Below are 24,915 nucleotides of genomic sequence, written 5' to 3' on the forward strand. Positions count from 1 at the left end.
GATGGATAGAGTTCTTAAATGCCAATTCTGCCTTGATTGTCCTTCCTTGAAATACAGAAAGAACTTGTGAACTTCAGTCTTCAATTTCCAATCTTACTATGCAGATAAAATATGGTTGTTTATACATACATTCAGCATATGAGATTTACAAAAAGCCACCTAGATTGGCTTAGAAGCAGAAATTGCTATTCAAAAGCCATAAATCAGTACTGGACTGAGTTCTTTTAAAGAAGAAAAAAAAGTGATGCCGATGAAGACAGTAGGACTACTTTGGAATATACACATTATATAAACTAGCATTGCACCACATTCATAAACTCTTAATTAATTTAAAATTAATAAGTGTACACACAATTGATTAAATATACATTTAGTATTGCATTTAGCCACAATATAATATAAAACAAAATAACAACATTTAGAATTTTTTTTCCTAGCATTTTTCCCGCAAATGCAGGTTCTGCTTTTTTCTGATCAACCAATTGTTAATCTATTAGTTGCCACAAGAATTGAGTGGCCATCTTGTTGCTTGAGCCTGGCTCTGAGAGAGAGAGTGGCTGGGCCAAAGTCACCCAGTTGGCTTTCATGCCTAAGGCAGGACTAGAACTCACAGTTTCCTGGTTTCTATCCCAGTGCTTTAAATACTAGATGTATCAAATAAGTGCCATTTTATCTTTTCCTCTCCTACTTTTAGCTTCAGAGCTTTCTAATCTTTGTTTGCATGTATCTAGATCCCTTGGAAGAGAAACAGTGTGGAAAAGTGGCAGCAAAATGATGAACGATAGGAAGGGAAAATAATTCCACCCTTTTCCAGGTCTCAATACTATCTTTTTGAAATAGAGTTACCACTGGAAGTGACTGCTGAGATTTTATTTCATGATCTGAAAAATAATAGCCCAAAATATTCTCTTTCAGAAAATATTTCTAAATCTCTGTTCAAATGGTTTGTTGTTTGTTTGTTTGTTTACTTATGGAGACTTTGTAGAATTTCCTTCTGAAATGAAGGTCATCATTAAATTCCATGAATACTAAAAGCAAAATAGCTTGTGGAACACCATTCACTGAAATGGTGCAGAATTATGATGTCACATCTCGTTGATATCATTATTATTTAGCAACAACATCAGCCAGTAGTTACTATTCAGGCACAAGAATCAACTGAATAATAGCTACAAGATTTTAATTCCCTTTTTGAGAAAAATTGTTGAATTTCAGATTTGGATTGGATGAAGTCTTGGATCTTGGGATCATAGTGTTGAGATACACAAATCTAGCATTCCTACAAAGAGTAACAATTTATTCTATTAACACTTTCTGAATCCAAATATAAACCAAAACAGCAGGCTGAAAACTGCACTTTTCACATTTTGCCATTTTAAAAGACGGCATAACAATGTATGCATGTTTAGTGGAAAATATGCACTCATGCCCACTCTTTAAAGGACAGAAAACTATTGTAAGAAAATGTATACCAATAAGTAGATGACGAAATCCTGCAGAATTGTATGCAGGTATTTTTTGTGCTCCTAACCAGTTTGATAACTGAAATATTGAGAAACAGGATGAACCAAAAAGAAAAGGTTAAAAAAAATGGGAAAGAGAGGAAATTTGCTATTCTCCAGTAATATGGGTTGGGCCTAAGGCCAGAGTAGCAAAAATATTTGTCAGTAGTACAGAACTTGCTTCCAGTGGCTCTCTTTCTCTCTCTCTCTTAGATGACTGAGTAATACAATTTTTGAAATCTGTGCTGAAAAGCAAAGCAATAAAAAGAAATACCTTTGGAACTAACAAGATGATCCTTCTGGAGATAAAATTTTCATACTTGAGTGACTTTGTACCAAAGGTGCCTAAAAAGGCAACTAGACTTTCTTGGCTCTTGAGTACAAAAGACCAGTTGCCTTTTAGAAAAGCACTTTTTGGACAACCATGACCTGGATGATTGAGAATCTCCATAGACACTTGAGTGACTTGTTCATTTCTATCATGCTACCAAGTGGAAAATATGTCATCTATTGAGTTCTAGGTACCTCTATATCAGCTGGGTAGAAGATGAACGAACTCCTAAGATCAGCAAATGGCTTATGATGGTAACCTTATGAAAGCCAACAATATGGCTATAGAGTCTATTAAAAGTTGACTTAGTTTAGCCAAGAAACAGTATAGCTAATATTCTCCTAACTCATCTGTGCATGATTGTACTTGTACCCAAAGACTCCAATTGTATCAAAGGAGATTTTCTTACTTTACTGGCTCCCATGATTCCCGCTCAAAGCCCCTGTGAATTGACTGGGCAATAGAGGACTCCATGAGATCGACATATCTAACCACAAGTGGAGCAAAGAGATCTTGGAGATGTTTGTGGTATTTTCCATTGCACAAATTATCTAGAACAAACAAATAAAAGCACAATAAGACACTTTTAGCAGCATTCCACAATTACATGGTGTAATTTTTAAAGCAACCAAATCGAAGGCCCAATCAATAAATGAATCTGCTGTCAATTTCTTTATTCTAGAAACATTTTAACATAAACAATACAATCATAGCACTGATTGTATTTGAGTGATACCTAAGAATCACTTGAGTAAAAGTTTGACCATTCCATCCAAAATATTAATAGACATTTTAAACATTTTAACATTTCACGTTAACAATAAATGTTAACATAAATGAATGTATGTAGGTCCAAGAGGCTCATCCATTACAAATATAAACTGGTTTCATTTAGAATTCTAAGACCTCTTGGAAACTTTAATTTTTTTTAAAAAATGAAACTTTTACATCAATACAGAAAACTAAATAAGAAATCCCCAATTTTTCAGAAAGATTCTTTCTGAATCTATCTGAATAGGAATGCTTGGATACCTGCAGGATAGTCTTATGCAAGCTTATTTGGAAGTAAATCCCAGGATATTCAATAGGACTTAATTTCTAGCAATTGGATCTATTACTGAAGATTTAAACTAGTTTAAATTATTACTGCCACCCAGACTCCTGAGAGATGGACTTAGGAAATCAACCAAGTGTTTTTAGTCAGACTGACATTTGTGTGAGGTGAATGCCTCAATTTTCTCAGAAATCTATTTGTCACACTGTGTTCAATACCCTTTGCTTCCAAAACCATGAGAAAAATGAAAAAAGCCATAATAAATAAAATTAATAATCCAACTCAGTGATATGAGCTGTGGTGGCACAGTGGTTAGAGTGCAGTACTGCAGGCTACTTCTGCTGACTGCCGGCTGACTGCAATTTGGCAGTTCAAATCTCACCAGGCTCAAAGTTGACTTAAGCCTTCCATCCTTCTGAGGTTGGTAAAATGTGGACCCAGATTGTTGGGGGCAATATGCTGACTCTGTAAACCGCTTAGACAGGGCTGTAAAGCACTGTGAAGCGGTATAAGTCTAAGTGCTATTGCTATTCCTATATACACATGAAAAAGAATTTTCTGAGCCATTTTTTCAATAAAATCTGCTCTTCACATTAAGTTGTCAAGCAATACTTCATGTCTGCAGTGAAAACATTGCCTTCAAAGGTGCACTATAATATATTTCTGTAAGGAGATGGTGGTAAATAAGGAAAACTAAAGTGATTGTATGAATCCAACACATCAAGAGCACTTAAGGGGACCTTTATGAAGAAATCCATGTCATTTGGTTTGGGACAAAAGTTATATTGATTGCACTTTCAGAAAAGTTTTACTTTTTTTTTTTGGTTCTCATAAAACTTCCAAAAGTGACAATAGTGCTGCTTTTATTATTCTTTTATATTATTTTTAGATACCTATGACTTTTTCATAGTTTTTAATTTATTTTTATTGTTTAGGATATTTCAGACATTAGGGTTTTTAAAATATTTTTTTATTCCATCTTTCTATGTGTGTTTGAAATCTCTTCTTAAACAAGAAAGAAAGCTTTGCTTCACTTAAGCTTAAATCTTTTTACGTAGAGGTCTCAGTGGGGAAAAATATGCCTCTCTAATCTGTGTGTTTCCCAAGATATTATGGTTCTCGCCTACCTTTCGACTAAGCTTTTAAAGACAAAAACTTTTTTTAATGTGTATAATGCTAAAAAACAAAAACAAAAAACCTTGTTCCTAATGCAAACCTCCCCATTTGCACACAGACAAGTAAGTACCAGAAGCTGCTGGCACAGTCTTTTCTTTGGTTCCCCTGGCTCATGTGATTTTGTGATGTAACGTAAGGAGGTAGATTTTCTTCACAAGTCTGCATCCATTTCTGCAGTCTCCCCAAATAGATTTGCAATGCAATGAACATGACCTACCAGCTGATTTAAGGAGAAATTAGAAAGCTGGTTGGTATTGATTATTTATCAATTGAATAACAAGGACTGGATATCTTCTTTTTGCAGGAGTATGTGTATGCTCTGAGGTTTGGTTGTGGGGTGCTTTTGTGTATGTGTGTGTTTCTGAATATACAATAACAGTTTTCTTTCATAAACATTCACAAAATGGGAATGTTTGTGGTCTCTGAGCTTGGTTGTTTTCTTGCAGACATTTCATTGCCCAAACAAAGTAACATCATCAGTGCTAGTCTATTCAGAAAACCACAACAATTTGTGAAGGGCCAGGTTATCTTCGAGACCGCCTTCTACCGCATAGCTCCCAGCGACCGGTAAGATCCCACAGAGTTGGTCTCCTCCGGGTCCCGTCAGCTAAACAATGCCAGCAGGCAGGCCCGAGGGGAAGGGCCTCCTCTGTGGCTGCCCCCGCTCTCTGGAACCAGTTACCTCTTGAGATCCAGAACATCCCCACCCTATTGGCCTTCTGAAAAGCGGTGAAGACCTGGCTTTTCCGGCAGGCCTGGGGCCGTTGATCTCGCTGTTGCGATCTGGCGAGATCTGGCCATGAATGGTGTGAATGGGTTTTAATTGTTTTTAATGTTTTAATTTTTAATGTTTTTATATATGGTTTTTAAATGCATTGTAAGCCGCCTTGAGTCTTCAGAGAAAGGCGGCATACAAGTTGAACAAATAAATTTAAGTGACTTAACTAAAAGGTTAAGTGAGGAAGAACTGGAAATCAGTCAAAATTAACATTTTATTTATTTATTTATTTATTTATTTATTTATTTATTTATTTATTTATTTATTTATTAAATTTTTATACCGCCCCCTCTCCCGAAGGACTCGGGGCGGTGAACAGCCAAAATTAAAAACACACAATACAAATATTAAAATACATTAAAACAAAATTAAATTATCTTAGGCTTCTCCAATTTTAAAACCCCGTTACATTAGCCCAACACCTTCATCTCCACAGAGAATAAATTAAATGGCCAAAGTACAATACATACAGTCACTTCGAAGGGAGTCATTTAGAAGCTGAAACAGTGGAAAGCTGTCCCAGGTGTCTGGCGGCTGGACTTCCAGCGCAGCATCCATGTCTACTGCAAACAATGAGAGGAAGGTCTCTGCGTGCTCGACCATTAAGTCCGACCACCAAGCAAAGGCCTTGAAAACAAAGCAAAATTAAACAAAAAAAAAAAAAGAGAAAACAAACAGAAGTGTTATTAAATTAGATCTCATGTTCGGGAGTAAATAGTAAACTGAGTGAACATCTTAGATAAATCTAGCTTTATTGTAAAGCAAACAGTAGTGCAATTGCTAGCATGTTGCAATCATAAGGCAACTAGAGTGCAACACAGCATCTGCTTCTCAAGGAGCACCTTCTCAAGGAGTAAAGAACTCAGAGGTATAATCTTCCACATCTGCCCTAAAACAATGGACGTGCACCTGTCCAGTTTACAATAAGTCACTTGATTCCTTGTGGATCATGCTCTTTCTTAAGAGTTCCTTGAATAAAAGATATCACATTTGGGAGTTTCTTCACTGTGTTTGTAGGTTTTCTGCTCCTCTTTCCCAAGGAACCTTCAGACATTATCAAGTATGAAAATTGGGGATTTAGTGGCCACGAAACACCCCAGATTTACACTTCAAACTCAGCTAGTGGGTGAGTTTTTAACATAAATTAGCGATCACAATGAAAACAACAACAACCCCACACGACATCAGAAGAGCTCTCTGCAGTCAAGCTAGGATAAAACTACTAAGAAATAAAGAACGCTGAAAACCAAGAAATATCAGTGAAGTAACTCATGGGTCATGCGCACAGGTCCTCAGGAAGTCATTGTACAGCTTCTCTGAAACGACATTCACATCATACATGTCTCAGATGTGAATGTGCTAGGAACACATGCACGCGTGTTTCAAATCACTTCTGGCTTAGGAACATGCAACATGAGTGGTGTTATCAATAGGACCTTGTGCAATAATGACTAAGCAATAAAATGTTTTTTTTACTCAAGAGTTCAATGCTTATGTATAGTAGTTGTCATTTTCTAAAGAGGTAGAGTATTTTGACAAGTGAGTCAAGGGCTAAGATTATCTGATTAAATATACGTCACTGAAACCCTGCTCCATAATCCATATTCTTACAGGTAATCTCTCCGGTGATTGCCTCTGAATTATATAAAATGCTCTCCTGAAAACATATATGGATTAGCCATCTGTAGCAGTGGTGGGTTTCAAATTTTTTTACTACTGGTTCTGTGGGTGTGGCTTGGTGGGTGTGGCATGACTTGGTGGGCGTGGCTTGGTGGGCATGGCAGGGGAAAGATACTGTAAAATCTCCATTCCCACCCCACTCCAGGGAAAGTGTACTGCAAAATCTCCATTCCCACCCCACTCCAGGGGAAGGATACTGCAAAATCTCCATTTCCTCCCAATCAGCTGGGAATTGGGAGGCAGAGAATAGTTTGGGGAAGGGGCCAGTCAGAATTTTTACTACCAGTTCTCCGAACTACTCAGAATTTCTGCTACCGGTTCCCCAGAACTGGTCAGAACCTGTTGAAACCCACCTCTGATCTTTAGCCTCTTTTCAGAGACAGATGAAGACTCCTTAATTTTTCCAGGCACTGTAAACTTAGTTGGAAATGATTATTTATATATTTTTTTAAAAAATGTATTAATTTACAAGAGTGGCACAAGTGAATAAACTTTACATATCCATCCTCTGAAATGAAAAGGACAAATCAGTCATAGCAAACATAAATTCTTCTGATCTCAAGTAGACTGAGGTATATATATATTTCTCTGAATCTTGCTAATGTTTTGTTGGCAGAATATATTTCAAAGAAGATAGTTTTGTCTTTCACTTCCCCTAGTAAATAAGACAGAGTTCCCTTGAACATGGTAGACAGAGGACTAGAGGACTGACTTGTGGAAAGGGAAGGGAGATACTCCAAATTATTCAGTACAATTCCCATATGTGCCAGATGGCACTATCTAACGTTAGGATATCTAATGTCCTTAATCCTCCATTCCAGAGACCATTCCTCTCTTTTGGGACCTTTTTGGAGCTTGTCAGGTGAAGAAATCGTTGAGGAAGTTAGCTTCCCAGAATTCCATTCTGCCAGCATGACATTGGAATTTGATGCTTGTGAACATTTTGGGGTTGGTTTGTCTAAAAATACTTAAGATATTTGGAACATAATAACAGTTTTTAAATGGAAATTGAATTATTAGTTATTTATATTTAATATCAAGAAACAGGACAGTGAGAAAAATAGAGGAAGATTCAACAGAAGGGAATGAATAGGCATTGTTTCTAAATTATTCTTAAGTGAAATCTAGCCATGGATATTAATTCTGAAATGTCAGGTAAAAGATGGAACTGACATTATAAATATATCAACTCTCTTTTATAGAAAAATTCCTTGTCCAGTAACTTTTTTCTATTAAATCATTAATATTTATGTAACTTAAGAATTTTATTCAAGAAGTAATTATAATATGGATGATCTTCATTACCAACACCATATTTTGAGAAACAGAGGCAATGAAGTATTTGAAGCAATGAATTGGTACATCCTATATCCGTGATGGCGAACCTATAGCACGGGTGCCAGAGGTGGCATGCAGAGCACTCTCTGTGGGCACGTGCGCCATTGTCAGCTGCCATTCTAGTTTCTGGCACACACATGTGCTCTGGCCAGCTGGTCATTGGGTTTTCATTGCTCTGGCGCGCATGCGCACATGCGTTCCAGTTTGGGCACTCGGTGCAAAAAAGGTTCGCCATCACTGTCCTATATCCTACCTCTTTATTTAAATATTTCTTTTGGTCCTTCTGTTTTCACTAGCAAATGCTGTAGATATTGATCAAAAATATGAACAATTCTAGTATAATCGATTAAGTGCCATCAAGTTGCGTAGATTCTCTCCAGAACTCTGGTATAGCTAGTGTTTAAAATTTCCTAAAAGTAGGAAAAGTAATTCTACCGACCTTGGTAACATTGATATAGCTCCTAAGGTTGATACTAATGTGATAAAATGTATATATTATAGGGAACTCTATAATTTTTATGACATTAATATTAATTTTTAGGAACTATGACAATGTTACCAATGTCAGTAGAATTATTTTCCTGCTTTTTATAATGTCATCTTTGTACATTGCAATGAATGATTCCTATATGGTCTAGATTTTAAAGGAAAAAAAATTGTATACGATTGAAAGCTATAAAAATTCCATAAGAAACAAGAGGGAAATTGCTATTGGGCAGTTTTATTTTGTCTAGGAACCTTGTTTTCTATAACAGCCAGTATTAGGCTTTCATGAGACTTCTAGAGATTCAATCTAAACAATTCTGCATTTTCTCCAACTAATGTTTCAAACAAGGATTATTAATAATCTGCCTTTATACAATGTATAAATCCAGTCTAGTGAAAGAGCAATGTAATTGTATTGGCATTTTGAGACAACATGAACCACTTTTATTGCAATCCTCTGTAATGTGAACTGTTAGATCAAAACGAGGGGAAAAAATCTTGTGGCATCTAAAGATTACCTTTTTTAATCCTTTAAACATTAGTTGTGGATTCTAGATTACGACACCTCACAGTGTAATAACTTTATGCTGCTCATAATGTTTTTTTGAGATAATTAATCTAGAATTCAACCATTACATCCTGTTTTCATGAGTAAGAAAAAGAGCCAATACTTTTGAAATTCAAAGAAAGGAACATGGTCATTTCTGTAAAAATTTAAAAATTTTTTAAAATTTTTTTTGTAAGTAGCACTGAATCTAATAATATATCTGCTTTTTCAGGTCCAAGCTATCATCCTGAAATCTCTTTCTGAAACGAGAAAAATACCATTGCTATTCATGAATACTATTCCCCAATAAAAAAAATTACTTTGCCTTTACTTACCTTCTTTATAATAAACATACAAAGGAAATGCAAATCCTACATCACAAAATCTATAATTTATTTGACCATACCCATGAAAATTCATGTATATATGCAAGTTTTCAAGAGATAAATACATATATACATATTCATACATATATACATATGGAGAGAGAATGATAATTTCAAAAGCCTGCAGTAAATAAAAGCTTTAAGGGTGCCTGTATGTAATTTGCAAAATAGATTCCCCCTTCCCATTTTGAAAAAAGAAAGAAAAAAGAAGAGAAGACAAATGGTATAGAGCTAAAAGGATATCTACTATATTGGAAACTGCTTAGATTGTAGCATGCCCTACGGACTCATTTGGGATTTTTTTTAAAGAGCAGATTTTTACAAAGTGTTTTTATGACTCAGGCTTTTTTTGGAATTAATTTCATACATCTTTGTTTGCCATAGACATGCATACTAAGCAGCTTCTTAATTGTTCCCTGGTAATGCTTGTTATTTTTAACAAACAGGCTTTAAACTAGCTTAAGATAACTTTTTTTTTTCTGGTAATGTTTTTGGGTGGCCCCTTCACTGGTTTGGTGATTACTTCTCTTTGAATGCTGTTCCAAATGCTTTAAGGCGATTTTAGACAATGTGCTTGCTGCCTGTATATTTTCAATAGTAATAATTTCAGCCTTTCAAATGGCAAATCATTTTGGGGAAGGTCTTTTAAGGTCTGAGAATGACTGATAAATAAACAGACTGAGTTGCCTTGAAGGGTACCAAATGAGTGACTCACCCCCCCTACAATGTTTGGTTATTTTCCCCATCAATCTTGAAACATAAAATGAACTGGGGTTTATTTCTCAAGTGTGTTTGTTTCCTATCAGAAGATTACTGACCCAGGGGGTCTCTCCTAAGCTTTTCAGATAATGTTATGGCAAATGAGGTTGTGTGAATGTATTGGAGATGGCAGGAATTTCCTTTGTTAAGATTTTTTCTTGCAGCAGTTCGGAATCTGCATTTTAGGTTTCGTGGCTATTAGCCATGGAATGTGTGTTTTGAAGTCATCACCAATTGTCTTCTGCTTTCTTTCCAGTAGAATAATGATAGAATAAGACCTTTCTTACCTTAACACAAGACTATTTGTACCAAAGTGGTGGTGCAGTTGGAAACAACATGGTTTCCCTTAATCTAAACCTCCCTTAAATACCCCATTTCCATTCCAAGAAAAATGCCCTTTCTGAGTTACACAGCTATTTTCCAACCTCAGTCATCTGAGAACAGATTAGATTAGATTAACACAGTTGGAAGGGACCTTGTAGGTCATCTAAGATAAGATAAGATAAGATAATTTTATTTCTATACCGCCCCTCTCCCGAAGGACTTGGAGCGGTGCACAGCCAAGTAAAAACACAATACAAACATCATAATTAAATTTAAACATTATTAAAATTCTTACATTTGCGGCCAAAATTCGTTAAAAACCCAAAAATTTAAAAACTCCAAATTTAAAACTCCATTACAAAGATAGCCCTGCCTGTTGGAAGAGCAGGGTCTTGAGGGCACAGTGAAAAACTTGGAGGTCAGAGATTGTGCATATTTCCGGGGGCAGTTCATTCCAAAGGGCAGGGGCTCCCACAAAGAAGGCTCTCCCCCTGGGTGTTGCCAGCCGACATAATTTGGCCGACGGCACTCTGAGGAGTCCTCTCTGTGGGAGCGAACTGGTCAGTGGGAGGCTATCGGTGGCAGAAGGCGGTCTCATAAGTACTCAGGTCCTGAGCCATGGAGCGCTTTAAAGGTGGTAACCAACACCTTGAATCGCACCCGGAAAACCACTGGGAGCCAGTGCAGCTCGCGTAGGAGAGGTGTTACATGAGCGCAACTGGTTGCACCCATAATCACCCGCACGGCCGCATTCTGGACCAGTTGGAGCCTCCGAGTGCTCTTCAGGGGGAGCCCCATGTAGAGAGCATTACAGTAGTCCAGCCGAGAGATAACAAGGGCATGAGTGACCGTGCACAAGGCATCCCAATCCAGAAAGGGACGCAACTGGCGAATCAGGCGAACATGATAGAAGGCCCCCCCTGGCCACGGCCATCATATGCTCTTCTAAAGACAGCCGTGCGTCCAGGAGGATGCCCAGATTGCGAGCCCTCTCTGTGGGGGCTAAAGATTCACCCCCTATAGACAGAGATGGTGTCAACTGACTATACTGGGACGCCGGAAGCCACAGCCACTCACTCTTGGAAGGGTTGAGTCTGAGCCTATTTCTTCCCATCCAAATCCGTACGGCCTCCAGGCAGCGGGACATCACGTCAAGGGCATCATTGGGGTGGTCTGGGGTGGAGATGTACAGCTGAGTGTCATCAGCATACTGATGTACCTTCACCCCAAAACCACAGATGATCTCGCCCAGCGGCTTCACATAATTGTTGAACAGAAGGGGCCAGAGGACCGACCCTTGCGGCACCCCCCAGGCAAGGCGCCTCGAGGTCGACCTCTGCCCCACCTTCCAACACAAATTGTGAGCGGTTGAAGAGGAAGGAGGAGAACCACCGCAGCACGGTGCCCCCTATTCCTAACCCCCTCAACCACTGCAGCATGATACCATGGTTGATGGTATCAAAAGCCGCTGAGAGATCTAATAGGACCAGGACAGAGGAACAACCCCTGTCCCAAGCCCCCCAGAGATCATCAACCAATGCGACCAATGCCGTTTCCGTGCTGTACCCCTGCCTGAAGCCCGACTGGTACGGGTCCAGATAGACAGCTTCATCCAGGTACCGGGGGAGCTGTCATGCCACCACACTCTCAACAACCTTCACCACAAAACAAAGGTTGGAGCCCAGACGATAATTAGCTAGTACAGCCGGGTCCAGGGAAGGCTTCTTGAGGAGAGGCCTCACCACCTCCTCTTTCAAGGCGGTGGGAAAGGCACCCTCACTCAAAGAAGCATTTATAATCCCCTGGAGCCAGCCTCGTGTAACCTCCCGAGAGGCCAGTATCAACCAGGAGGGACACGGGTCCAGTAAAAATGTGGCAGCACTAAGCCTACCCAGAATCCTGTCTACTTCCTCGGGAGCCACATGGTCAAACTCAGATAATATTCTCAGATAATATTCTCAAGACCTACCCCCGTCTCCCCCCCTGCACTTATCCAGTCGGAGTCCAAGCCTTCCCGAATCTGAGTGACTTTATCATGCAAGAATTGCGCAAAATCCTCAGCTCGACCCTGCAAGGGATCTTCCCGTGCTCCCTCCCGAAGAAGGGAGCAGGTCACCCTAAACAGAGCAGCTGGGCGATTCTCTGCAGATGCGATAAGAGCAGAAAAATAATTGGATTTTGCTGCTTTTATTGCCACTAGGTAGGTCTTGATATAAGACCTCACCTGTGTTCGGTCAGAATCAGATTGACTAGTCCTCCAGAAGCTTTCTAGGCATCTTTTCTGCCTAGAGAGTCCAACCCCCTGCCCAAGCAGGAAGCCCAACACCATTTCTGACAGATGGTAGTCCAGTCTCTTCTTGAAAGCCTCCAGTGATGAAACTCCCACAACTTCCAAAAGCAAGCTGTTCTATTGGTTGATCGTTTTCGCTGTCAGAAAATTTCTCCTTATTTCTAGGTTGAATCTCTCCTTGGTCAGTTTCCATCCATTATTCCTTGCCTGGCCTTCAGGTGCCTTGGAAAATAGCTTGACCTATTCTCTCAATAGCTTGAGAGAAATAGCCTTCCTCTCCTCAATCCTATATAATCTCTCTCCATATATACATATTGTATATACTAAAACAATACACACAATGAAAAAAAAACCAGAGGGCAAAAGTGCTATACTCCTAGCTACTTCTTTCTCATTCATAGATATTAGCAGCAGGGTGAATTATAAATCAGGTGTGTGTGCTGAGCAACAAGGGGAAAACAACAGGCTGAGGAAAGAGCCCAGGCAGGTAAGACAGGTGTTGGGATGTAACTGCAGTGCTTGTAAAAGTATACCCATTGCTACATGCAGGGCTGAAGAACCTTCCCGACGTTGGCCCTGCGATGTAGGGCTACAGTTCCACAAGCAATTGAAACTGAAGTTGCTGTTACATTCCTTGAATCCAAAGTTACAAAGCAAGGATTACCCAGGGAAAATCCCATTAGGAAACATGGCACTGAGAGGGCATGCACAAAATATGACAGGAGGTGACTCAGTTCATTCAGTTGAGTGACATACCTCTTTCCCCTGCCAGGATCATCCAAGATTGAATAAACAGTAGAAAAACAGGGAGGAAATTTAAATAGGCAATCAGGCATTAGTTGGGACTGGTGGCGTGCTACGTGCTAGAAATAAATTAATTTTGCATTGTTTTTATTAGAGAAATATTTTAGGTTTTATTTTAAATGTGAAATTATTTTTCGGAGGTTTTTTTAATGCAAGGTAAAAAAAAAGTCAGTGACAAGGAAAGCAGAAAAGAGGGAATTAATATTACAGGGTTAAACGATATAAGCAAAAGGTTCGTTTTATTGGAGTTTTAAAAGGACGATTTATAAAAGTTATATCAAATCACTGCGATTTCACGGAACCCTGGAATTAATTTATGTAGAATTTTAGTCCCCCTATGCACGCAGTATATGCAACATACACTGTGTGTTACAGGGTGTCATCTAATAGCAAATTCATTCTGATCACAAAGCGGTCAGAATATTATATATGAATTTGCTTAAGCTGAAACAGGATTGTTGTTAAGCTACAATTACCATTAAGGAAAAAAGTCTGCCACTTTATGTAATCATACAGACCACCCTTCATCCACTTGTGTCATCCAGATGTATGAGGTCTACAATTTTCAGAATTGATGACCAACATTACCAAGAAATTTTGGGAGACATAGGAATAGTACATCTGAAGGGCATCATGTTTGGGAAGGACATGATACACCTTTAGATGTAAAGTACAATTGGGAAGTGATTCAGTGTCTGTCATATGAAAGATGGCAATCACAAACTTTATCCCAGCCTGCTTAAGTTATTTTCTCACTGTTTACCTCTAAGAATGGCCATCATAAATTTGCCTAGCATGTTTCTAGGTTCTACAGCTGATATGAAAGTGAGTTGGAGGAGTATGATACCAGTCCTAGAGTCCAGAATAGACTATCCTAAGAGTTAGGTTGCTCCTGAAATTACTACAGATCAAACAGTGTGAAGAAGCTGGCACCTGAATCTGTGATTTGAGGTGATGAGAAATCTTAATACTTGTATTTTATGATAGTAAGCTAACCATTTCCTTCCTAATGGCTTACAGCTAAAATTTATTTTGTTCAAGATTTCTAACACCCTAACTAATCACCAAAGTTGCATTCATGTCCTGAATGCCTCATGAAGTATGCCTCATTTCACAAGGCATAAGAAATGTTTAACTTCCTAAAATGTCTCAAAAGTTGGATTTCCCGAAAACCAGCAGTGGAAGATGACATGGGAGAGAGAAAGGAGTTATAGCAATGTTTGCAAATTCATTTCAGTAATGTCCCTGGCTTTATGCTTATAGCTGCCACAGCTATCTTCCTCTGAGCAATGTGTTGTTAATGACATAATTTCATTTCCTTATGTCTTCCTAGGGAGATTCACATCCCTGTTTGTAAAGCATACGGAAACTGTGTTGCTGGCAATTGTTCATGGAAGTCATCTTGCAATGAAAGTAGTATTTCTCATGGGCCAAACTCTGAACAACCTCTTTCCTTCCATGAATTTACCTCCCTAATCTTCATCAGAGTGAAAAGGTGATGGAGGAAGAACTGAGTCCAACATGAATTAAAACTACAGTATTATATTGGTTCTTCATTTTTGTTTGTTATGGCATATATATGGGCTCCTGGGCACAAGCAGAAGCCATGGGCAACTTCTAGCTACAGATCGAATTTGTCTTTCAGGCAGAGCTCTCCATCTATCTCATGAGGCCTCAAGTGACAATCTTATCCGTTTCTGAAACTCAGGTTAATCTACAGAGTTCTACCTTGTCTAGTGAAACAACTATTTCACAATGCTGGAGTGATTTTAAAATGGTCTTCTTGAAGCTTTCATTGTCCTCTATGCCTTTTTGTGATGCACTCCTTAGAGAAGGCAAAGAAGTGTGAAAAGGAGTGGTTCAAGGTGACTTTGAAGTGGTCTATGGAGATTCTCAATCATCCAGTTCATGGTTGTCCCAAAGGTGCTTTTCCAAAAGCACCTTGTTTTTTTTCCTTGAGAACATTTTGCTTCTTATCCAAGAAGTTTCTTCATTTCAGATGAGAAGTAAAACGTTTTCAAGGGAAAAAAACAAACCAAGAAAGTTCATTTTTGCCCTTTGGAAAAGCAGCTTTGGGATACCTTGAAGTAGCAGCTCTCTGATGCTTTTGCTCCCTTATTTCTTTGGGAAGGTTCTAACTTCCTTTTTCATATGTCAACATCTTAATATATGACTTTATAATCTCCAGCAATATTCCCTCTGAAATTGAAAGAAAAATATCAAGCTTGACTCCTAGTGATTTCCGTTTAGACTTTTTGGCAGTAACATGGACATATTTTGCCATTGCCTTCTTTCTTTTTCAGCTTCCCAATCTAGCCTACAGCTCTGGGATTTCTGACTTTGCTCAGCATTTCCAGGATAAAAGCTATCAGGAGGTTTGGTACCTTTTATATTGTAATTATTGTAATTATTCATATTGTAATTAATCTGCATCATTATCAGTCATGGATAAGCTGGATAATTATCATGGAAAGCTAAATCTATAAATGGTGATTATTCAAGAAGACAATCTTCTTCATAGAATAAGATGATGAGACTTTTGTATAAAACCAAGAAGACATTGTATTGTAGTGCAACATTTTTACACAAATGTCTTCATTAGCAATCTTCTGTGAAAGCTAATATTGAAGCTGTCCTCTGGAACACACATTCTGAAGGGTTCCACACAAGATAAATTTTCTTGATAAAATTGCAATCAGAGTGAGTTTGCATTGTGCCCGATACTTGAATACATCTTTCAAATGTATTTCCTTGCAAGGTTGTATTTACTGAAATGCAGAGATATTTCGGGAGGAGAATGGATTGTCTTACTTAAGATTTACCTAGAACATAAAGCATTATGTCTGCAATTTGCACAGGTACACACTTGCTCTAATAGTTCTTGATTGGAAAATTTTAGCATACTGCTGCTCACCTCTGCGTGATGTTCTTCATTCTGCTGCAGAACTTCAATCACCAATTCCGCCAAGCGAATTGTATCTTCTAGTTTTTTGGCAGGCGTGATTAACCGACCTACATTTTCTGCAGTACAAGAACTTGAATTAAAATGGAGTGAGACAGAAGAAGCTCAATATATGGCCAATCGATTAGGTAGTTAATTAAAAACTGTAATAATTGCAATCTGAAAAAAAAACTACATCATGCAAGGATTAAAATGCTATATAGTTAGTACTGAGCAAACTATGAAGCAACATTTGTTGTTATATTAAGAAAACAGTGCTCCAACATTGACTTTAAAAGATATATAAAGACTGCCTTCCTTTGCACTGATAGCAAGTATTTAATGGAAAGTGAGAAATGTACATTTCCTAGAGACATCATCTTTCTAGTATCTACATTAGGAATATTTAATTCCACAGTTGATACATACATATATCTGTGCTCTAGATCTGAAATATTTTTGCAATGTGTGTATTGTATAAAATAATCTAAGAATTAGTAATGTTAAAGTGACAGATTAAAATGAACTCACCCTATTTTACATGAATGAGTTTATATTCTTTGAACTTTAAACTGGCAAAAAATAGAACAAGTCTCCCATATTTATTTTTGAGAAAGCTAAAGAGTTGGGAAAGGGAGTGGGAAGGAGAAAATGATGACCAGCAACAAGTTAGATGGATTCAATTAGAGTGGTAATAGTGTATCATTAGAAGACTTAAAGGGTCAGGTTTGGGACAGATCATCCTGCAGAAGCTCTAACTACGTAGTCTCTTAAATTTGATACCAAAACAGATGGCACATAAGCAAACCATATCCAAGTCAAACCATTTAAACTGAAATGGTTGTTCCTGTATCTTGATATAATGTTTGAATATGGGATGAATGTGTACAAAAATATTGTTACATGTAATGTTAAAAATATCCCTTCCTAGTTCTTGTACAACAGTGGTCCCCAACCTTTTTATCGCCGCGGACCAATCAGCCTTTGATAATTTTACCGTGGCCCGCTGAGCGCGCGCAGGGGTGGGGGCTTTGGGCCACACGTGCGTACCTGCGCGGGGCTCTCTTCCCTGGAGCCTTTGCGCACGGCCCAGGAGCTTTTGCGCACGGCCCAGGAGCCTTTGCGCTGCAGCGTTCATGTCCCCCGGCCGCTGCGCGGCCCGGTGCCAGGTACTCCACGGCCCGGCACCGGTCCGCGGACCGGGGGTTGGGGACCACTGTTGTACAATACAATTGTCCAGAGTATTTTCATGAGAGTCCAAAGAACTGAGGTGGTTTTTTTTGACATTCTCCAAAAGCCAGATCAATTATTCATTAGGGATAGATGAATCATGTTATTTTCCTTCCTTCCTTCCTTCCTTCCTTCCTTCCTTCCTTCCTTCCTTCCTTCCTTCCTTCCTTCATCCCCTCCCCTCCCCTCCCCTCCCCTCCCTCCTTTATTTTATACATTTATAGTTGCCCACCTTATATTAAACTCTGGGCAAGTCCCAATCAAAAATTAAAACAATATCCATAATAAAGCAACACAATGGCACATTAAATCCAATAAAACTGTTAAATATTAAATTCTTATTGTGTGCTTAGTCCATAGGGAGATTTGTGGGAGTCCTATTTCAATTTTCTGGCTTTCTAAAGGACTCAGAGGACTCTGAGGAGGACTCAGCTTAAAGTCACGTGTAAACATAAATTTGTATTCAATGTGCCTTTTTAAGACAAAAAATGTATAAAAAACAACCTTTTTTTTTACATTCCACTGCAGGATGTCTGTCACCATTTCTAGGTTTCAGGTACCTGGCCATATGATTGTGTAATAAGCTTCCACATTTCCTTCTGTGAAAACCTCATGGCCTTTAAAAGACATTAAAAGATCCCCCACCCTTTTTATTTTTACTGATAGATGATTATGGGATCTCTTTCACCCATTTAATTCTTATTAATGTTGTCAATTCCTTAGTTTGATTCCTATTTTATATATGCCCCCCAAGTTTTATTGGATGGAAGTTTGTAATCACTGTGTTTCCTTGAATTGCAAAGCACTTGTTAAAGGTGCTTCATAAATACAGATTATTATTATTGCTATTGTTGAAATTTGCTAAAGCAGTCCACTTCAAGCTATTTCAGACATAGGAGACTGCTTGGATATCTCCTTCCTCATGTCATATTGAAGACTTCCATGATCAGTAACCAAGCTTCAAAAGTATTGCAAAATTGCTGCTTATTAGAATAAGAAACTAGGAACTGATTGTGCGCACCAGAGTTAGTCAAAAATTGCTGGCTTATGAGCCATGGTGGAGCAGTGATTAGAATGCAGTACTGCAGGCTACTACTGCTGATTGCCGGCTGCCTGCAATTTGGCAGTTCAAATATCAACAGGCTTAAGGTTGACTCAACTTTCCATCCTTCTGAGGTCAGTAAAATGAGGACCCAGATTGTTGGGGGCAATGTGCTGACTCTGTAAACCGCTTAAAGAGGGCTGTAAAAAGCACTATGAAGTGGTATATAAGTCTAAGTGCTATTACTATCGCTAGTCAATCAGAAACTGACTGACTGAATCACAATTTAAGCGTCAAATTCAGGTGCTTGACAAAAGAATCACAATTGTCTAGCAATCGGTGGTTTATTAGATCCAAGTGATTTTACTTGAATCCAACTAGAAAGGATCAGTGCACTTAACCATTCTTCCTGCATAGATTTGATTCAAGAAGGATAGTCCATTTTTGAGTCCTTCCCTTACTGCTTCTAAAAAACTAACAAGGAGAAAATTCTTGTTTATATAGATTGTGCAAATAATCCAACAGACAGCATTTTTCTGTGAGGCAGGAAAAAAAAGGAAAGGTGCAAGAAAGGAACAGTTCTGACAACAATCTTCCAATACTTTTTCTGGCTTGCTACCCAACTTGTGCTATGCTAATTACTAGACCTTGGACACCTTTAACTTATGGAGGGAATATGTACCAAAACTTTTATAAGTGATTTGCAAGATTCTGTCTCTAGGTAAAATGTAAATCCACCCTGTCCCTGATTTTCTTTTCAATAATTTTTTTTTTTTGAGACAACTCCTTCAATTTATCGCATTGCAGCTGGAGCACTGCTCAATGAAACAACAGAGTTTTCAATAACTTCATACATCATTGAAATCATACAAATTCACAGGTCTCATGCAAAATGTTATGCAACAACAATGTTATTTTGTGCTGACGTTGATATTTGAAAATGTTGCATATGTCAAACATTGCTAGACAGAAAATGTGGACATTTTGAAACTGAAGCTATTTCTAAAAGCGTTGCGCTAGCCATTTCTGGATAAAAGCTTACGGTAGGAACTAGTTACGCTACGGTAAATTAAATAGGAAATGACTAAGCTAGCAATTTGTTGAATTAAAAAAAAGATTTTTTTTTTACAGTACTTGACTCTTGTATGCCTTTCAGCATCTGACTGATCATGTTAGCCTGTGTATTAATAGATGGAGTGGGCCCAACTGGAGGTTTGGGCACTGACGATCGAGCTGTTTGCGAAGGATGTTGAAAGACAGCAAAAATAAAGACACACGTGATTTCATAAACAGTGACAAAAAAAAGATGGTAACTTTGAAGGAAAAATAAGCAGAAAATGATAAAAGTACACATGGAAGAGCTGCTGTTTTGCTTATCGTCAACTCAAGTACTACACAATTATGACAACAAACATTTTTATCTCAAGTTGACAGATTCCACTACGCGAGGAAAGTTCACAATCTAAGATCCTTAAAATTCAGTGTGAATGCTAATTGTTATTTCATGTAGCCAAGTGCAAAAAGCAGGATTTTAGTACAGTCAATTAGTTTTTTTTTTAAATCTGCATGTGTCAAATGTGAAATAGCATTGCCAGCCTTTTTCACCCATATAGGAAGAAATATTCTCTCTATAGATTGCTTCCAGACATAGTCAGTGTTATTAGTTGAAAAAAAGAAGGAACTTCTTCAAATAAATTATTTTGCAGATACCGAGATATTTTTTTTTAAAAAAAATAATAACACAAATTTGGGCTGAAGACATAGCTAAAAAATTCGTAGTGCAATTTAAATGTGTACACAGATCTCTCACTCTCACCCCCCCTAAAATGTGTGGTATCTGATAGTTTCCAGCTTGTTATTTTCCACTTAGAATTCTAGTGTCTTTTATACTCTGGGTTGAATCATATATAAAAATTTGCCAGTTCTATCAAATATGTTACTTTGCTATTCCAAATGTTAGAATACTACAAATCAGGACTTGACCCATCTGTCATATAGTTTGTGATATCAGCCTAAGGGAGAAAATATATATAATATATAAAATATATATGTATATAACATAATATATACGGTAATAATATGTATATGTATACAGTATATATTATATATTATATATATATATAATGTTCTTCTGTATTAACACAACAAATTCTATATGATGAATGTATTTGTCCTATATATTATATTTAATTCAATATTTTAATAGTCAAGCACTTTTCTAAACAATTCTGTCTCTAAAGATTTGACATATTTATCTAAAGAGTTACTGCCAAAAGATAGTCTCTCCCCCCCTCTCTCTTCCCCTCCCTCTCTCTCTCCCTCCCTCCCTCTCTCCCCCCTCCCTCTTTCTCCCTCCCTCTCTCCCTCTTTGCATTTCCAAGAAATGGAAAAGAGAGGAAGAGGAACCTCAAGTTTGGTAATTTATTTTAAAAAGAAAATTGTGTTGATTATATTATTTTATATTATCAGTATAAAACAGGCTGTCATTTTTTCCTACTATTCTTAATTAATTCTCAATTTAAGAAGTTAGGTTTATTGGGATTCTTAATTAATTCTTAATGAAGAATCTCAATAAAATTCATTTAATTAAACTTGATTTAAATCCAATGTCCTGGATTATAATCCTATTTTAATTTAACTACCAATCCCAGCCTAACACACAAATGCACAATTGTAATGTTCAAAGTTGGATTTAGCTTGACTGACCAAACCAACCAAAATATAACGGAACATATAACTAGTGATAGAGATTGGATAAATGATGCTTTTAATCATGCTTGTTTTCATTTCATTTATTTATCGCACTACTTTTTCTAAGGTGAATTTACTGGATTTCTTTTGCAGTATGGAGAGTTAATTCAACTTTCTGGGAAGGGGAGGGGGAAGATGTAACATGGAGAACAGGTAATGCTTGTGTCTCAGGTTCAATTTTTGCCATTGATAGTGACATATCTGAGCAAATCCCCTGCACAATGCAGGTTTTTGAGCCCCTATTCAAACTGCCACATGAACAAGGATGCCCTTTCTATTCCAAGATATTGCATTTTATGGAATTGGGGTTTTGAAGGTAGAACGTACCATTCTACCATTCTGTCTCCTTCCTTACCATTCTCTTAGGTTTATATTTGTAAATGAGTAAACGTCTGAATAATCTATTGTAAAATAGAGATGAAGCTAGTGGTGGGAGAGCTTTCTGGAGTACAATGGGAGCACATTTCTTTTTTGAGCAGGGAGAAGATTATCACCCACTCTTTTGAATTCTTTGCATCAAGTCCAGATTAGAATCATTCAGCAGGAGCAATTGCTCTGGAGGTTAAAAGAACTGTAGGGTTGCCTGACAATTTACTTAAGAACAAAGCCTTCCAACAAGCAATCGGTATACTGTGTATTCATGAAAAAAAGTTAAGTGAACTACAAAACAAAGATGCAAGCCATCCTCCTTGGAACTATGAACAAACAGCCCAATGCCACATCTATTGTAAAAACAAATGAACAGCAGATTGTAAATTTTCCAATTCAGCGTATTTCTTTAACTGGGAGTAAATCTTTGAATCCCTATGGACATATTTTTGTGCAGATATTGCTGCAAATATTCTGACAACTTCTACTATTCAAAATAACAGAATAGTATCTATTCTAGTATCTATATCAAAACGCCTCTACTGCAGACCAACACTCAAGTCTCAATATTGTGTTTGTGATTGTGATGAATGTTTTAAATACATATTTTCTATGCAACCTCTATATTAAGATTAATGACAGGTTTTATAGCTTAACCCAGTGTTGGTGAACCTTTTCTGCGCCGAGTGCCAAAATGGGAGTGCACGTGCGTGTGCGTGCCAGAAACCAGAAGAGCCGCCAGATGGCAGCTCTTCCGGTTTCTGGCATGCGCATGTGCACTGACCAGCTGGTTTTCGTGCACACAGGTGTGCCAGAAACTGGAAGACCAGGTGGCCGGTGCACATGCACACACCGGAAACTGAAGAGCTGCCACTTGGCAATGCTTCCGGTTTCCGGCATGTGCATGCACATGCTCCTGTTTCGGCACTTGGTGCTGAAAAGGTTCGCCAACACTGGGTGTCTGGGCGGCTGCTCATTCAGTTTCCAGTGCTCCTGCATGCATGAAGGCCAGCTAGCCGGCACGCCAGAACCCAGAAGAGCAACGGACGACAGCTTGCGTGCTTGGAGAGATGGCTCTGCATGCCACTTCTGGCACGCGTGCCATAGGTTCGCCATCACGGCCTTAACCTATTTCTTCTTCTTTTCTTGCAGCAAAAATAAGCTTATATTCCAAACAAAGGAAATCTCATTTTTCACTGACTAAAGAAGGAGCAGTGAAAAAAATTAAACACTATTTCTACTTCAAAACATAAAAGATCTGGACTTTGCTATTCTAGTTGGCATTCCTGTTTCTGTAACACTCCCTACGAAAAGTTTAGCAATTTGGTCTTTCGGCCTTCTCCTCCATAATATTGCTTGAGCCATAAAACAAAAAACACACCTAGGTTGTAAGCAGGAACTTGGTTTAGCCAAGTTTTCTATTCTTTAAACTTGACTAGGCAACTGGAAGTTTGTTAAAATGTATTTCACAAGAAACTAAGATCTATAAGCCAGCCTCCCTGGCCTTCTAACATTCCACTTCATTTAGTAAAGATAGAAAGGAAAAGCTGCAGAATCAAACAAGTCAAGGTAGGCCTTTAGCTGCAGAGGGCAATTCCCATTTTTATCTCTGCAACTCCCGAATTTTGCCTTTATTTGATACAATGGAGTTGTTGTCTTTTCCACTTTATAGTGTATTACTTATGCTCAAATAGGGTATGTGACCTCCATAACTATCCAGTAATCTATATAACTTCTAAGATAAGAGTATGTTGAGATAGAAGATTTCTATCTCCTCCATTCTGCCAGTCTGAACATTGCAAAATTTGGCAAGGAGGTTGACCAAGTTCACTAAGCGATATTAAAATTCAGGTCTTTTAAGCGGCCCACTGCTAGCTTTACATTGGTCTCTATCAGTCACCATGAGAAAAACAGGTCTGCAAGATTTAAACAGCCCTGAAACAGGGCACCTGATCTCTGCTCTTTGACAACGCTTTTAACAATGACAAAGCACAGTTTCCATTTTGCTCTCATAATCTCCCTGCTGAATCAGGTCAAAAACCCATCTCACACTGTTATTTTCTAATAACTGCTATTCAGAGGAAAAATGCCTCTAATCCCGGAGAGAGCATACTGGCATGACTAATAGCTGTTCTTATCCTCTATGATCTCCTTTGGAATTCACCTAAATTAATGGCCAAGCTCCATCTTCTTGTTGAAGATTTCCTGTTGCTTCAGGAGTGGGCAAGTAGCATTGTATTTGCAGATCCCTTTCCTGGGTAAATTGGCTGAATTGCAATAGCAACATTTTATTTGAACAAGGAAGGGAAAGTCATGGAAATCATAGAATCACAGGTTTGGAAGGGACCTTGGAGGTCTTCTAGTCCAACCTCCTGGCCATGGCAGGAGACCTTGGATCATCCCAGACAAATGGCTGTCCAATTCTTTTTTGAACACCTCCAGCAATGGAGAACCTACAACTCAGGGAAGAAAAAAATGTTCTATTGGTTAATTGTTCTCAGTGTCAGGAAGTTTCTCCTTAGTTCCAGGTTGGATTCCTCTTTAACAGGTTTCCACCCATTGCTTCCTGTCCTGCCCTCAGGAGCTTTGGAAAATAGGTCAATCCCCATCTCTTTGTTGCACTCCTCATGTATCAGAAGACAGCTATCATGTCAAGCCTAATTCTTCTCTTCATTAGGTTAGACGTAGTTAGTTCCGCTAACCGGTCCTCATATGATTCATCCTGCAGACCCCTTATCATTTTAGTTGCTCTTCTCTGCACTCTTCCTAGGGTCTCAGCATCTTTTTAAAAAAATCATGGTGACCAGAATTGGATGCAGTATTCCAAGTGGGGTCACACTAGAGCAGTATAAAGTGGTAATATCACTTCTCTTGAAGCTATCCCCTCTGTTGATGCAGCCTAGAACTGCATTGGCCTTTTTGGCACCTACAGCACACTGCTGGCTCATACTTAAGAGGTGGTCCACTAGACACCTAGGTCCCTTTCACAGGCACTACTGTTGATCCAGGTACTGCCTATGCTGTACCTGTGTGTTTGATTTTTCCTGCCTAGGTGCAGGACCTTACTTTTCTCACCACTGAACTGCATCTTGCTAGCTAGGGCCCAATGCCCAAATCTGTCAAAATT

General features: G+C 38.4%; 1 protein-coding gene across 8 annotated transcripts in view; it reads right to left on the reverse strand.

Moving 5' to 3' along the window:
* Nucleotides 1-24,915, reverse strand: part of CADPS (calcium dependent secretion activator) — a 444,424-nt gene that overhangs the window by 118,696 nt on the left and 300,813 nt on the right. For 5 of the 8 annotated variants that reach the window (XM_070933536.1, XM_070933531.1, XM_070933534.1 and 2 more), the window contains 3 exons: nucleotides 16,370-16,476; nucleotides 5,312-5,468; nucleotides 2,243-2,384 (listed from right to left, as the gene is read on the reverse strand). In XM_070933536.1, the coding sequence (XP_070789637.1) occupies nucleotides 2,243-2,384; nucleotides 5,312-5,468; nucleotides 16,370-16,476 (406 nt within the window). Of the gene's footprint in view, nucleotides 1-2,242; nucleotides 2,385-5,311; nucleotides 5,469-9,212; nucleotides 9,231-13,114; nucleotides 13,118-13,407; nucleotides 13,417-16,369; nucleotides 16,477-24,915 lie in introns of all 8 variants that reach the window. The other 3 variants (XM_070933537.1, XM_070933530.1, XM_070933529.1) reach the window with 2 other exon arrangements.

The sequence above is a fragment of the Pituophis catenifer genome, unplaced genomic scaffold (genome assembly GCF_029215685.1).
Source record: "Pituophis catenifer annectens isolate HBS135680 unplaced genomic scaffold, rPitCat1.0.hap2 SCAF_2, whole genome shotgun sequence".
In the NCBI taxonomy this organism is placed as follows: Eukaryota; Metazoa; Chordata; class Lepidosauria; order Squamata; family Colubridae; genus Pituophis; species Pituophis catenifer.